Source organism: Protopterus annectens, chromosome 14.part0 (genome assembly GCF_019279795.1).
Source record: "Protopterus annectens isolate FY-2018-M chromosome 14.part0, PAN1.0, whole genome shotgun sequence".
In the NCBI taxonomy this organism is placed as follows: Eukaryota; Metazoa; Chordata; order Ceratodontiformes; family Protopteridae; genus Protopterus; species Protopterus annectens.
The window spans coordinates 3608419-3624499 of record NC_056748.1 but is presented as its reverse complement, the minus strand read 5'-3'; the positions used below and the strand labels follow the sequence as shown (position 1 = coordinate 3624499).

The 16081-nt window shown below is 40.5% G+C and overlaps 1 protein-coding gene across 1 annotated transcript in view; it reads right to left on the bottom strand.

The window, feature by feature from the left end:
* Positions 1 to 13978, bottom strand: part of SMC3 (structural maintenance of chromosomes 3) — a 2445376-nt gene extending 2431398 nt beyond the window's left edge. Inside the window, exon 1 of the mRNA XM_044056330.1 lies at positions 13843 to 13978. Within this exon, the coding sequence (XP_043912265.1) occupies positions 13843 to 13978 (136 nt within the window). The remainder of the gene's footprint in view (positions 1 to 13842) is intronic.
* Between the last annotated feature and the right edge of the window lie 2103 nt (positions 13979 to 16081).

Below are 16081 nucleotides of genomic sequence, written 5' to 3'. Positions count from 1 at the left end.
ATCCACATTGGGAAGGATAACAAATACACACACAGTAAAGTACAATTTCCCTTAAGAGCACACAGAGATCACAGTCAGTCTGGGGCTGGTTTCTCCCTTTCTCCCCAGATCCCCAATAAGACTCCCCACTGGCACAGCTATAGGGTCCAGCAGATCTCAGCCTAGTGGTCAAGCTAAAACCTCCAGCACCCTCTCTGTCCAACCAGTGCTTCGTGTCCCTGCCCAAGTAGCAGACACACACACACACACACACACACACACACACACACACACACACACACACACACACACACACACACACACACACACACTCACACTTTGAGATATCAGTTATATACAAACACACAGACACTCCTGGGGAAGGCTGGCACAAATTCTCCAGCTATGCCCCTTGTGCCCAGAATATACGGTAGTACCACTTGCCACCAACCACTAATATCAGCTACTAATAAGGTCCTTATCAAAGGATGTTGAATTATTACTGTGCAATATTATTATCCAAATGGTAGGTGTGATGAACAGCAAGGCTTATTTGGAGTGGCTTGGACAGTATCACTATATACATGGATTGTACTCTAGAGCTTAAATTATCTCTACATAAAACAGCCACAATTGAAAGGTTTAAAAATATTTAAGCAATAACCGACGATGTGGTATGGTATACTGAAGATTTACCCATGGTTGGTGTGGTTTAATCACGAGGACGAAGGCTGAGTGATTAAACAAAGACAACCGTGGGTAAATCTTCAATATACCACAATCACAGAGTCGGTTATTGCTATTATATAATGACATTATTTAAAAAAAACATACTTTTCTTCAATAATGTTTTTGTATAATGGCAGATTGCTGTTCTTCCACCAGTTGTGGTATACTGCTTCTGCGTTTTGATGTACTTAGCATGCATATGAGACTTGCGTTCCCATGCATACCCAGTACATCAATGCTTTGAAACAGAAGCAATGGAAAAAAGAAAGTCTTTGTTGCTCCATTTTCTCTCTTTTTTTAATTGTAAAAAAAAGCTTTTGGGGCAGTTTATACCAATGGAAAAAGTCCGGGCGACCGGACCTTTTTCCGTTGGTATATTGTGGGATTTACAACTGGCACGCTGGTTGGGCTGGCCAATCAGTGTGCACATTTTTGAATATTAATAGGGAGACATTGTATAATTAATAATAAGTAATAAGAACACACAACAATATGTCTTACTACAAGGTGCTAGTCAAGAGTTCAGAGATCACAGAGAAATGCCTAAAATAATACAGTAAAAAGGTGTGACATCAATACCGAAAACAGCTAGACTAGACTTCCTATGTCCTAGCTATATCTAAGAGCAAACACAGTTCTAAAATGAACTTACATATAGAGCAAGGCAGTGCTGGTGATGTTGTCAGTATTGAAAACAAATGCAAAATGCTCTGATTCTTTCTCTCTCTGTCCTTAAATTGATAACACAGTACCACTGACTCATTTCAGATTACATCATTATTCTCTGTTTCCCAGGATAACAGAAACTCAGAGTTTCACAGCCTCTTTGATCTTGTAGCTGGCCAGAAAGCCAGAGCAATAAAATACATTATACATGTAAATTCTAGCCATTAACTCTGGTCTCAAAACAATAGGAAGAATTCCTTCATTCAGTCATCTCGGCTCAGAGTTTTGAGATCAAATAATTATACAATGCTTGACTTATCAGTTTTCCTCCAGCAGAGTGCCAGGTGGTTACATTTTTGAAGTTCAACATTTACCATAATTTTCTCACATTTAAGGGAACAAGCATGTGGCTTACATTAGTATTTACAAATGACAGAATTATCTACAAAATTCTGTCTAGCTAGGCTGGCAGCCTTCACATATCCACTCCCTCCCAGAGAACTCAAGCTAGTTTTTCAAGTGATCCTTGAGAAATGTTGCTTGAGAGGGTTAGGTCTATCTGAATATACCTTACCCCATTCCCTGTTTTGTGAGCCCATCTGCGTTGGCATTGCTAATCCCGCTGCAGTGCTACACTGACATATAGGTTTGCAACCCTATGCTCCATCTTAGCAATTTGGAATTTTGCTGGCTGGCTCTGTGTAACCATGTTAGGGGATTGTGGTCTGTAACTACAGTGAATTTTTTTCCATACAGATAAGGCTGAAGTTTCTGCAGTGCCCCACACTATGGCTAGACATTCCTTTTCTACAGCTGCACAGCATTCCTCCCTGGGTTGGAGCCTATGACTTAGATAAACCTCTGGGTGCTCTTCTTCCTCTGAAGAAATCTGGCTAAGAACAGCCCCCACCCCATGGATCAAAGCATTCACCTGCACAACAAATTCTTTACTGTAATCTGGACTGGTTAACACAGAGGGTCCTCCCAAAGCTTCTTTAAGCTTCTAGAATGCTTGCTCACATACTGGGGTCCACACTACCTTATATGGCCTGTTTTTCCTTGTCAGGTCTGTGAGGGGAGCAGCTATGGTACTGTAACTGGGGATGATCTTTCTGTAGTACCTGCTGTCCCTAAGAATGCCCTCACCTGCTTTTTGGTAACAGGTGCAGGCCATCCCTAAATGTTTTCCACTTTGGCAGGTTCTGGCCTGATGTTACCACTCCCCACTCTGTGTCCCAGGTAGGAGACCTCTGCCATACCCACCTGACATTTGCTTGACTTAATGGTCAACCCTGCCCTCTGTAGTCTGCCCAGCACCTCCCTAACATGTTGAAGGTGTTCTTGCCAGGAATGGCTGTAGATGGCAATATCATCTAGGTAAGCAAGGTCAAACCCTCCTGCTCCTGTTAGAATATGATCTACCAGCCTCTGGAAAGTTGTTGGGGCATTTTCCTCCGCAAAGGGTATCTTTGTGAACTCATACAAGCCAAAAGGAGTCACAAAGGCTGACTTCTCTGTAGCATTGGAAGTCAAGGGCACCTGCCAGTAACCCTTCGTAAGATCAATGGTTGTAAGATACTTAGCCCCATCCAGCTGCTCTAGGGCCTCATCTGTCCTAGGCATGGGGTAAGCATCTGACTCTGTGTGACTATTTAATTTCCTGTAGTCCACAGAGAACCTGGTGCTGCCATCTTTCTTTGGCACCAGCACCACTGGGGTGGGCCAGGCACTGTTGGACTCTTGAATTACCCCTAGTTTCAACATTTCCTGTATCTCCTCCCTCAAAGTTTGTTTGACTCTCTCAGGTACCCTATAAGGAGCCTGCCTAATAGGCCTTTGGGGTCCTGTATCCACCTGGTGCTGCACCAGGTGGGTGCACCCTGCTTTTCCAGTGAACATGTCCCCAAACTCCTGTAACACTGCTTGGATTTCTTGAACCTGGGTAGGAGATAGCTGCTGGAACATTGCTACCCCTTCCACTGAGGTGTCAGTCTGAGCCTCACTGAGCAGATCAGTCACCAGATCTCCCCCAGACTCCTCCTACAAGCCACTGCAAATACTCAGCACACTGGCTCCCTATCATGGTAAGGTTTCATCATGTTAACATGGTACAACTTGTGCCCCTGCCTAGCAGTTAAACCATGTAGTTAACATCACTTACCTTTCTTACCACCTTGTAGGGTCCCTCCCAAGCTGCGTGCAGCTTGTTGTGTCTGACAGGAATGAGAACCATTACCTGCTGTCCTAGAGCATACTCTCTAGCTCGAGCATTCCTGTCATACCATACCTCTTTCTGTTGTTGAGCTTCTGCCAGGTTCTCCTGGGCCAAACCCATGAGTTTTCTGAGCCTTGTCCTGAGGTGTAGGACATATGCTACAGCAGACTCTTTGTGAGGTTCACACTCACCTTCCCACTAATCACAAATTAAATCTAGAGGTCCCCTCACCCTATGCCCATACAACAACTCAAAGGGTGAAAAACCTGTGGATTCCTGGGGGACTTCTCTGTAAGTAAACAACAGATGGGGCAAATATTTGTCCCAATCCCTCTTAAACTGGCCTGCAAATGTCCATAGCATGGACTTGAGTGAAGAGTTTAACCTCTCAACAAGACCATTAGTCTGGGGATGGTAGGGGGTGGTCTTCAGGTGCTTCACCCCACAGTACTTGCACAGACAAGCCAGCAAGTCTGACATGAAATTGGCACCTCTGTCAGTCAGTATTTCTTTTGGGAAACCTACCCTGCTAAAAATTTCTAACAAAGCATTTGCCACCTTTTCTGCCTCAATACAGGACAAAACCACTGCCTCAGTGTATCTTGTAGCATAATCTACTACCACTAGGATATACTTTTTCTCTGTGGAACTTGGGGTACTCAGAGACCCCACAATATCCATAGCTACCCTCTGAAATGGCTCCTCAATCACAGGCAAAGGCATCAAAGGAGCTCTCACCTTGTCTCCTGCCTTGCCTATATTTTGGCACTGGTCACAGCTCCTGCAGTACCCTGTTGCATCTCTGGAAATCCCAGGCCAATAGAGATTCTGCATAATATGCCTCTTTGTATGTTTTATGCCCATATGACCAGCAAAGGGAATAGCATGGGCTATGGCTAGAAGTACCAGATGGTAGGCTCTAGGAACTACCAACTGCTGTATTCTCTCACCTTCTAGCCCTCCCTCAGGGGTCCACTCTCTATACAGTAACCCTTTGTCCCAGTATACAGATTCTCCCTTCCCTTGAGAATCAGGTCCCTCACTAGCTACCTCTCTCAGACCTTGCAATGTAGGGTCTGAGAGCTGTGCCTGTCTCAACTTTCTCTTTGCAACCATCCCCAGCTCCCCTTTTACAGGAAGTCTGGTATCCTCTGACAGCGGTGCCTCACTGTCAGCTTAGGTACTACTACTCATCCCTATCCTTGAAGTCCCTCTGTCCAAGGGAACGTCAGTAACCACAAGCAGCTGTGGCTCACCTTCAGTCTCACTGCTACAGAGTAGCTCCCTCTCTGAAGTAACCACCTCACCAGTTCTGGCTGCAAGTATGCGGTCTGTCTGGGTCTCCCCCAGGCTACCAGACCCACATGCTTGTCTCCTAGCCTGACTGCATGTAACTGCATAAGCACATGGTACTGCCTCATCAAAATCCTTCCCTATTAGGACATCTGCAGGATGGCAGTTCGGTACCCCTGTTGTCTCAAGACAGCCTACTACTGGCATTTTTTCTTTCCCACTTACTGGCTCCCTCACCTTTTGTTCCCCACCTTGCCTCCGTGGACATCTGTATGCCACATGGCCCCACTGGTTGCATTCAAAACATTTAACCCTAGGTCCTAGACATGTACCTGGACTAGTGGCTTCCCCTGCTACTGGCAGATTCTGTTGGAGCAGTCTGGGCTGCCCACCATGGGTTCCTTTAGATCCATGAGCAGTACTTGGGGTCCCTTTCCTGTGCAGGGATGCCCTGCTTGCTAGGTATAGGTCTCCCTTCTTCCCTAACTCGTCTGAAGTAGTACATTGTCTGTCAGCTAACCAGATCCTCATGTCCTCAGGCAAAATGCTAAGGGCTTGTTCCCTCACCAAAAGGTCTGCCAGCCGTTCAAAAGTGGTGACCTGACATCCACTCACCCACCTATGAAAATAAGTGCTCAGGTCAGCAACATATTCACACACACTTTCAGCTGCCTTAAGTCTATGCTCACGAAATATTTTCCTATAAGTTTCAGATATTAGCTTAAAAAATTCTAACAGAAAATTAGACTGTACCAGACATGTAAAAATAAAAAACGGATGCATTCAATTTCTATTTTTTTTTTTATATGTGCTTGTTTGCATGAAGCACTGCATTATTTAGCTATGCTTAGCATTGTACACTCATGCATTAGATATCTGCTAGACATCTAAAAATAGAAACCAGATGCATTTAATTGTTGTAGTTGTGCAGTGCTTAGCACTGTGCAAACTCATGCAGTGAAGCTGCATTATGCTTATAGTGGTACCTTCGCAGTATATCTGAAGATACATGAGTTTCTTCCACTATTCCAGTGGATAGATAGCTTGAGTCATGACCTATAGGCAGTAGGTCCTAGGTTTGAGTCCTGGGCAGTAATACCTTTTACATACTGTATACTGCTGTAAAACTGTGTCAGGTCACTGAAACATCAGTTCCCTTTAAATTCAATTATTTTTAAATTTAGAAAAGTTGTGCAATACTAAGCATTGCTTAAACATGGTTAATGGTCTTTTCATGTTTGTGCATTGCTAAGCTTCACTTAAACATGGGTTGTGTGAGTTTGCACAATGCTAAGAGATGTGGCAGGTTTTTGAAAGTTACAATATGATGTTCAATGGCACTAATGCATCCTATTTAAAGGGCAGTAGGTGGGAATTGCACAGTATTCCTTGGAGCCTGATCTTGACTGTGGATATGGCTGTCATGGGGAAAGGTGTGCACTTTAGGGCATAATGTTGGGGTGTTCAGGAGTCTAGGGTTTTCATTGGACTCCTGTTAGAGCACTATAGAACCCGACTGCTGCAGGGCAACTATCATTGATCTGAATACAAGTCTGAGGCACTGGGATAGTTTCAACAGGAACCTGACCAGTGCAACTGGTATCCTCCGCACTGGTGAGCAGTGTTGTCACTGTTATGATGACCTCTATCAACAGAAGAGGGCTGTGAAGTCTGCCAGTCTAGCTAGATAGAATTTTGTAGATAATTCTGTCATTTGTAAATACTAATGTAAGCCACATGCTTGTTCCCTTAAATGTGAGAAAATTATGGTAAATGTTGAACTTTAAAAATGTAACCACCTGGCACTCTGCTGGAGGAAAACTGATAAGTCAAACATTGTATAATTGTTTGATCTCAAAACTCAGAGCCGAGATGTCTGAATGAAGGAATTCATCCTATTGTTTTGAGACCAGAGTTAATGGCTAGAATTTACATGTATAATGTCTTTTATTGCTCTGGCGTCCTGACCAGCTGCAGGATCAAAAGGGCTGTGAAACTCTTGGTATCTGTTAGCCTGGTAAACAGAGAATAATGATGTAATCTGAAATGAGTCAGTGGTACTGTGTTATCAATTTAAGGACAGAGAGATAAAGAATCAGAGCATTTTGCATTTGTTTTCAGAACTGACAACATCACCAGCACTGCCTTGCTCTATATGTAAGTTTATTTTAGAACTGTGTTTGCTCTTAGATATAGATAGGAAATAGGAAGTCTAGTCTAGCTGTTTTCTGTACTGATGTCAGAACTTTTGTACTGTATTATTTTAAGCATTTCTCTGTGATCTCTGAACTCTTGATTAGTACTGTGTAGTAAGACGTATTATGTGTTCTTATTACTTATTATTATTAAATATTTTTAAACCTTTCAACTGTGGCTGTTTTATGTAGAGATAATTTAAGCTCTAGAGTACATTCCATGTATATAGCGATACTGTTCAAGCCACTCCAAATAAGCCTTGCTGTTCGTCACACCTACCATTTGGATAATAATATTGCATAGTAATAATTGGACACCCTTTGATAAGGGCCTTATTAGTAGCTGATATTAGTGGTTGGTGGTAAGTGGTACTACTATATAGTCTGGACAGAAGGGGCATAGCTGAAGAACCTGTGCCAGCCTTACCCAGGAGTGTTTGTGTGTTTGTATATAACTCATATCTCAAAGTGTGTGTGTGTGTGTGTGTGTGTGTGTGTGTGTGTGTGTGTGTGTGTGTGTGTGTGTGTGTGTGTGTGTGTGTGTGTGTGTGTGCTACTTGGGCAGGGACACGAAGCACTGGTTGGACAGAGAGGGTGCTGGAGGTTTTAGCTTGACCACTAGGCTGAGATCTGGACCCTATAGCTGTGCCAGTGGGCAGTCTTATTGGGAATCTGGAGAGAAAGGGAGAAACCAGCCCCAGACTGACTGTGATCTCTGTGTGCTCTTAAGGGAAATTGTACTTTACTGTGTGTGCACTTGTCATCCTCCCAATCTGGACGCCTCTCACTGGTGTTAGTGATGAGGATTGAGGCTCCTTGATTGCTGGGCCAGTGCATGGGCATCACATATTAATTGTCTGGCAATGGTGGAATATCCACACCACATATTAATTGTTTGGCACATACTAATTGGCTTGTAGTGGTGTGGATAGTGAATTCCTGTAGCTTGTGTACAGTGATCACTGATGGTGTTTTTGCACTCTAAATCAGCCATGCAGTGAATATTTAGAGTTCAGGTCACAATTGTTTTATTTCTTTTGTGGGCTTAGTTAGTCAGGGAGAGCAGGCAAGCATGTCAGCAGAGGAGTATGGAAAGCTGACAAGGAGCCAGTTGGCTAAGATGTGCCAGGCTAAAGGACTGGTGGAGGGAAACCTGACTAAGGCAGACATGATTGCAGCTTTGGTCACAGCTGCATCAGAAAACAGCAATCAGGAGGACGATCAGACTGGCCGTGGAAATGTACAACACTCAGGGAATGGACAGCTCCACCTTTGTGCAGAAGACTTAAAAATCCATCTGGAGCTAAAGAGACTTGAGTTGGAGGCCAGACATTTGGAAATGGAAGCTGTGGAAAAGGAGTGGCAGAGGCACCATGAAAAGGAGATGCTGACTCTTTGCCAGAGTCATGGGGGTAATGGGGAAGGGAGTAACTGGATCCCAGAATCACAAAAGGTCAGTAAATTTCTTCCGCAGTTTACAGAGGGGGATAATTTTGATAGTTTCATTCATATGTTTGAGAGGGTATGTAAACAGTATGATGTTGACCAAGGGCTCTGGGTACAGTTCCTGACCCTCTTACTCCATGCTAAAGCTGTAACTATTTTGTCAAAAATGTCTGACATTGACTGTTTTAACTATAATGCTCTGTATGGGTGTGCAGAGCTAAGCTTAGCTAAATAATGCAGTGCATCATGCTAAAGAAGCACATAAAAGTAAAAAAAAATAAATAAATAAATCCATATTAGTGAAATAAATTCTTATACCCCTTTCAGTCAGGTTAATGGGGTGAAAGTTATGTGGGTGTGTTGTCGCTTTTACACGGATTCAGTATATGTGTTGTTCTGACCTCCCTTAGGTGTGCACCACAATTAATATGCATGGCACACTGCTGAGGGAAGATCGTGGCCATGTACATGGATACATTCCATGTAGGCTCTACACTGAGCCTACACAGACTTTATTGAATCCTGGGGTTAGTCTTTGTAACCAATGTTGATTTGTAATTCTGTTTAAATTGTCCTGTGGAGTTTTTCTCCCTGGGCCTCCACTGAAAATGGGCTTGTACCCAGTTGGACTTTCCCAGTAAACAAATGTCAAATAAATAAATACATTTGTGATTTTATATACATAGGAAATTGCTTACACTACGAGCACCAATATTTTGATGTTACGGCATGCTTGCATTAGTCAGCCACTGAAGGTAGTACTTGCAAATTTTCTCCAAGCATTGTTCCAACAGAACCCAAAATAACGGCAACTTTCAGTACTGAAACTAAACTGAGAGTGTCACTAGCAACTTTAAAATTATTAAAGTAAAACTCAATATCATAAACGGAACGTGAAGGCTTGTGCAAGGTTCTAAATGTCAAAACTCCGTGATATCACCAGCAAGGTATAAGCAGCAAAGTATAAGTCCACAGCAGGGCACAATCCACCTCATATGAACGACACCATACCATACGATAATAACAGGAACGTTCTTTATTTACAGATAGTAAACTCAGTAAGCGCTTTCACCATACACGGCTTCCTCAGACTGTAACAAGCATTCTAAAACCACAGTCTTTATATACATCTCATACAGATCTAAACAATTACTCAATCAGCATTTCATAGATATTTAAAGGGGCCACAAATACGTAAGCCCTATCTAGTACTCCTACAATACTAGCTGAAAGACAAAATCAATACATACTAAAAACTGACGTTGCTAAATAAATAATAAACTACTATATAATATAAATACCTGTGTGATGAACTATATAGACATAAATACATATTAAAAACATATATAAAATACAAATATTAAAATACTAAAATACACTTCCCCAAGTTAAGACTGCAATGCTCAATGTAAAAACCTGCTAAGTTTCCTCTTTTTCAACATTGGTTGGATACTAACTTTGTCATTTAGACCGGGATGGAACTCGGCTCTACATCTCATGATCCACCTTGATTCCATTTCCAACGTATAATTTTCAATATCCCCCCCTCTAGTGTTGGTGTGGATATGTTGTAGTACAAGGAATGTAAATGTGTGTGTTGATCACTAGTGGACATCTGGTGTTTCGCTAATGCATTATTAAATATAAAATAATTAAATCAAAGTATAAAATTGGCAGCATTCAGTAAATTACTACTACTACTTTAACCAGTGTAGTAACTGTGATTTTAAAATTATTTACTACATAAAATATTTGGAAGCATTACTTGCAAATTTAAAATTATTAAAAAGAACATGCCCTATGTATACGAATATTTTGTGCACTTAGTATTCATTTTAAAATTGTAATTATTACACTGGTTTAAGCAATAATAATAATTTACTCTATGGTGCCAATTTTATGCTCCTTTCAAGAATTTTAAAGTTGCAAGTGATACTTCTCATTCAGTTTCAGTACCACTGTTGTTATTTTTTTTCTATAGTTTCTGTTTACTACTGTGAATGCCTGCTTTGCCCCATCAAACTAAGAGTCATTAGGGCTGAATGTTATCAATTTTTCACAAAATAATTTTACTTTTTACAGCATTTCACTGTGTACTCCATTACATACAAAAGGGCACACACCAGATCAAAATGAAACTTACCTCTCAAGCTCTAAAAATCAAAAATCAGGACATGCTAACATGAGTACATTTCTTTAGGCATAACATGTAATCAGGCACTAGAGTGGAACCATAGCTCTCAACCAATCAGACACAAATCACAAGAATCAGGGACAAATCCAGAAATAATCAGGAACACTTTTAAAATATTGGTATTATTATTATTAACTTGAGACATTGAAAGAATACAAGTATGTGAATTTATAAACCTTCTCTGAAGTAAAATAAACATATAACTGTAATTATTGTTATTATTTATTAAGTGTAATTCACCATATTTTCTCCAAAAGTCACCAGTTTAGGAAGGATTAAACTGGACAAAGCTAAAATTTGATTCACAATGAGGGACATTTGAGAGCTATGACTGCAGGTCTTCAGGTAATAGACTCCACAGAATTAGTGACTAAATTATTTTAAGTAAAATTATTACATAAGGTTTATGGAAAACAGACAAACTTTCACCCTGGAAACCAGTGGCAGCAGCCAGCAGGTAACTTCAAATCAAAGGGAGGCTGCAGGAGACACCTTAATGAGATGGGGCCAACTAGAAGGGGTGGAGTTAACTTCATGGGGTGGAGCTATGTTACAGTGGGAACAACACTGATCATGCTTGACATTTTATTTCTTTCACACATACTAGGCATAGCCCTCCAGCCAAATTGAACACCCACAGTATCTGCTTCGAGCCTACAAGGTTTAAAATAATGAAGAGAGAAGACAATGGTTACATTGCTGTATATCTTTTGCATCACATAGTCAAGAGCTTGCAGGTGATTTTGCTTCAGATCATCCATACACACTTTCCTTATGCAAGACCAGCGTTTCAACAACAGAACATCCACACACTATCCTAATCTATTTTGAGTGACCCTGAAAAAAGATATTAGGTTAAAAAAAACATTTCATCCACAAGCAGCCCCCAAAACACACTGCATACCTAGTATCTATTTGACCCCTGCCAGGATATTTTATTAGAAAAAAACACATCTACAGTCAAGCAGCCCCCAAAGCACACTGCCCTCTTAGTATCTGGTTCACCCAGTCAGGATATTATATTAAAAAGAATCTATCAACAGCCCCAAACACACATTGCCTCCCTAGTATCTGGTTGACCCATCCAGGATATTGTATTAAAAAATCCATCAGCAGTGTCCAAAACACACTGCCTCCTTAGTGTCTGGCTCACCTGCAAGGATATTATATTAAACAAATCCATCAACAGCCACAAAACACATTGCCTTCCTAGTATCTGGTTGACCCTGGCAAGATATTGCATTAAAAAAATCAATCAACAGCCCCCAAAACACATTGCCTCCTTAGTATCTGGTTGACCCTGCCAGGATATAGTATTAAAAATCCATCAACAGTCCCCAAAAACATATTGCCTCCTTAGTATCTAGATCACCCTGCCAGGATATTATATTACACAAAATCATCAATGGCTCCCAAAATACACAGATCAGTACTATCTGCTTGACCCTGCCAGTGTATTATATATAAAAAAGAGAAGCACCAACAGTCCACAAAACACATTGCCTCTCTAGTATCTGGTTAATCCTGCTAGGATATTATATTTAAAAAAAAGAAAGTCATAGACAACCCCCAAAGCACACAGACCATTAGTACCTGGTTGACACCTGCCAGCAAAAAAATGCAGAAAGTATCTGATTGGCCCTGTCAGAAAAAAACAACTGAGAACTTAATTAATTATTATTTTTTTTTGGGGGTGGTTCATTTATAAACAGTCTTCCTTGGCTTATCTTACCTTGAAGTTTGATTGATCTGATTGATGGATTTCCTCCATCTCTTTTTCTCTCCCTTGCAACTTAACTATGTCTAGTTAAAGCACGGGAAGAGAAAGCGAGAGTAACTGGACTAATCAGCAGCTGCATCATATACTCAGATTACTTGACAGGCTGCTGAAGTAACAGTCCTTTCAGCCATCAGTTTCCTGTGGTTTAAACCACAATGACTTCTGGGCATCTATGTTGATGTCTGCAGTCTTCCCAATCCAGACTGTTTTAAAAACAGTTGCACTGCTCCAAGTTCTGCATCACATCACTTCTTTGGATTTACACACTAGTTTGCTAATGGTCTATATTAAAAAAAACGAAAGTTTTAAATAACGAATGCTCACATGAGCGAAAATGCAGGAAAATGAAAGTTTTTTCGGGGGATCGCAGTACAGTGAAGATTGGAATATTTGCTCTTTCCTCACTGTAGTGCGATCTCAGAGTTGGATTATACAGTTAGCAGGGGGTGTTGGGGGGCGCAGCCCCCACAATAAGGAGTTCTAGGGAATAATGTTTTGGGAATCTGCATGTGCAAAAACCAGCAGACACATATCTCTGTGATATCTGCACATGCAGAAACCAGCAGATAAATATTGCCGTGATATCTGCAAATGTAGAAACCAGCAGACACATATATCTGTGATATCTGCACATACTGCAGATACAGCTATGTTAGTTCTAATGCTACTCTTAATCGTATACAAAAGACTGTTTGTACAGAGCTTTATTTTGATTGCACTTTAAGACATGTACTGTACTGTACTGTACTTGGCCATTTGTGACAACTATTAGGTGTTTTAAATAGGTAAGATGTGCCAAAGAGGATTTACAAATATCTGTATGTAATAAAATCAAAACTAGCAAGAAATGCTCAGTATAAACTTTTTTTGGTTATTGGTCCTGGTTTTGAAAAATGTATTTATTTTTTTGTTGGACAGCATGATGAAAAATGCATGGGGGAGATGGAACACATTGCTTGAGAGGGGAAAACGACTGCACTGGCAGTTTAGGCTTCATGTTAGTGCTGCTACTGGGCTTAACTAGTGTTAAAATATTAAGTGTATTTAAAAAAAATGTAAATATTCAAGTTGTGAGTAGTTCAGTGTTTCAAACATTTTGATTTGGTGGTAAGTAGAACACGCAGTGTCTAGTGCAGCTATACATTTTTGGTTTTAGTATTACATTTGTTTTCATTTTTTGAAGAAGTCTCAAGAGAATAAAGAGATGACAGTACTAAAATTCAACTTCTACTCATGTGGTGCTTTCCGAGAGAATGTTGCCTGTAAAATGACTTTGTTATACAACAGCAAATGACAGTTACCAGCATTTGCAGGTTTGATTACAGAAATAATAGGCCTGGTTTACCGTATTGTTTTACAGTCAGAAAAGACAGTGTGTAAGATATTTCAAATGCAGTGAGGTAGGCTTCAATGCCATCATCCTTATTCAGTTTCTTTAGTTGTGGGGTCTTTTTTGGGATGATCGATACAGTGGCTATCATGAGCGTGTTTGTAGGGGTCTGCACACCAGAGTCTCTATGTATTTTTTCCTTGTTGGAAAAAAAAAATCACAGTTCACTGACAGAAAAAAAAAAAGTCTCGCTCTTTTTGGCTAGCATAAGCAAAGAGAACAGCAACAATTTTCTGTTCAGGTGAAATACACATAGAGAACAGTAATACCTCAATTTTTTTTCAAGTGAGATGACTTACTCAAATGTTCTTGCACTTACAGACTGCAATGCAGGAATGGAAAAACGGTTAAGTATACGTCAACTAAATTTTGCCCACTACTGATGCCTCCATTGCAGCAAATGTAGCACACACTGGAGACCTTCTTTCAGTTTAAGTACAGCTCATTTACGACACAAAGTAAAATTAAACTTTACTTTCAGTGTAAATAGATCATACATGGAAATAAGCTCACTCGTATGCTGGTCACTTAAGTTCCCTCAGAGGAACCCTTTTTATAGCCCGTTGACTTGGAGTTTCATTTCTGTCCAAGCTGCCTTGCTACCTCAGAATATATGCTCAGAATCCTGGTACTCTTTGAATAAATCCATAAGACTTCCAATGATTCTTCCAGTATTTCCACTGCTTCCTATGGTCAGGATCCACAAAAACTCTTCATTTTTAGACTCAAAAGTCCCTGTCTGTGAGAGACACATTTTGGTGACATTATGGACTTCCAGCCTTCTTTTAACAGCATTCTCCCAGGCAATTCATATTAGATTGTACCACTGCAGGTTTTCATTACCATAGTATACATGACTTATCTCCCAGGCCTCTGGTTTAAAATGTTTCATGTCCCAGGCCCCTGCTTACACTTATCAAGGGTACCAGAACTTGTCAGTGATTTGGGAAGCATGGTTAGGCTTAAGAAGGTCTCAGTAGTTGTTACCCTAGTACACAACTGTGAACCTAAGAACCTATGTATGAAATAGCCTTTATGCCACAATGGGTATAAGAAGATTGCTCTTGCAGTTTACTAGAGGAAAATGGAGTATATGGATGCATAAACTGCTTTTAAAAACTGTCCTATTATTTTTTTAAATATCTGGACACTTACAAGACAGTTTGGTAATACTTCATTTATTATAACTAGGTTTTGACAGATTGGGACTGCAGTTATATAAATCTCACCTGCAGCCACCATATCATGTGTGTCAAGCGGTGGTATGGTCTCTCAAGCCACACCACTGTGAACTAATTGATATGCAAATAATAAATGGCCTTAAGTATATATATATAGTAAATGCACACTGATTCTTAGGTTAATAACCAACACCTGTCACACCCAGGTATGCTTTACTATGTACAACTGCAGATCAGAGCTATAATCCTTGAGGATGCAGGATTTTGCCAGTCTTACACTGAGGCCAGTGACCCTCAATGCTGTGTTACCAGCAGTAGTTGACATTTGTTTAAAATTGCTTTGCACACAAGCACATTTGCATGCATGGGAGCATGTGTGCATGTACACGTGCACACACACACACACACACACACACACACACACACACACACACACACACACACACACACACACACACACACACACGTACAAATGCACAAACTATTTTCCAGAAGGGTTAAATGAAAACTCTCAAGTACCAATACCCTCTACCTTAAATTACAATAGGATTACCACCAAACAGACTATCCAGGCAAAACCAAGATCACAGATTACTGTTTAGTATTGAATAAGACAGCCTTAAATATTTGAATGTTAGCATTTAACTCTGAGCAGTCACTCTTCAATAAGTGGAAGCCAAACAGTTGATACTGCCAGAACACTTTAGAAATCCTTTTATCTCATAAATAAATACATAACTCACCAGCCAGAAGCATTTAAAATTCAATCGTAAAAGTCTTTACTTGAAATAAATAAAAAAGAGCATTTCAACTGAATAGTAACTATACAAAAAAAGAATACCCTTGCACAAGAAATTTAAACTAAAATTTCCGAAGAGACAGATGGCTTACAACAAATGAACTGTCAGCTAGTCTAGACCCTAATTAATTTTAGATAAATAATGTGTCCTGTTTATAACCAGGGTTTCAAGATCTGAATACTATCTGCAATGCTTTTTTAAGCAGTTCTGTCT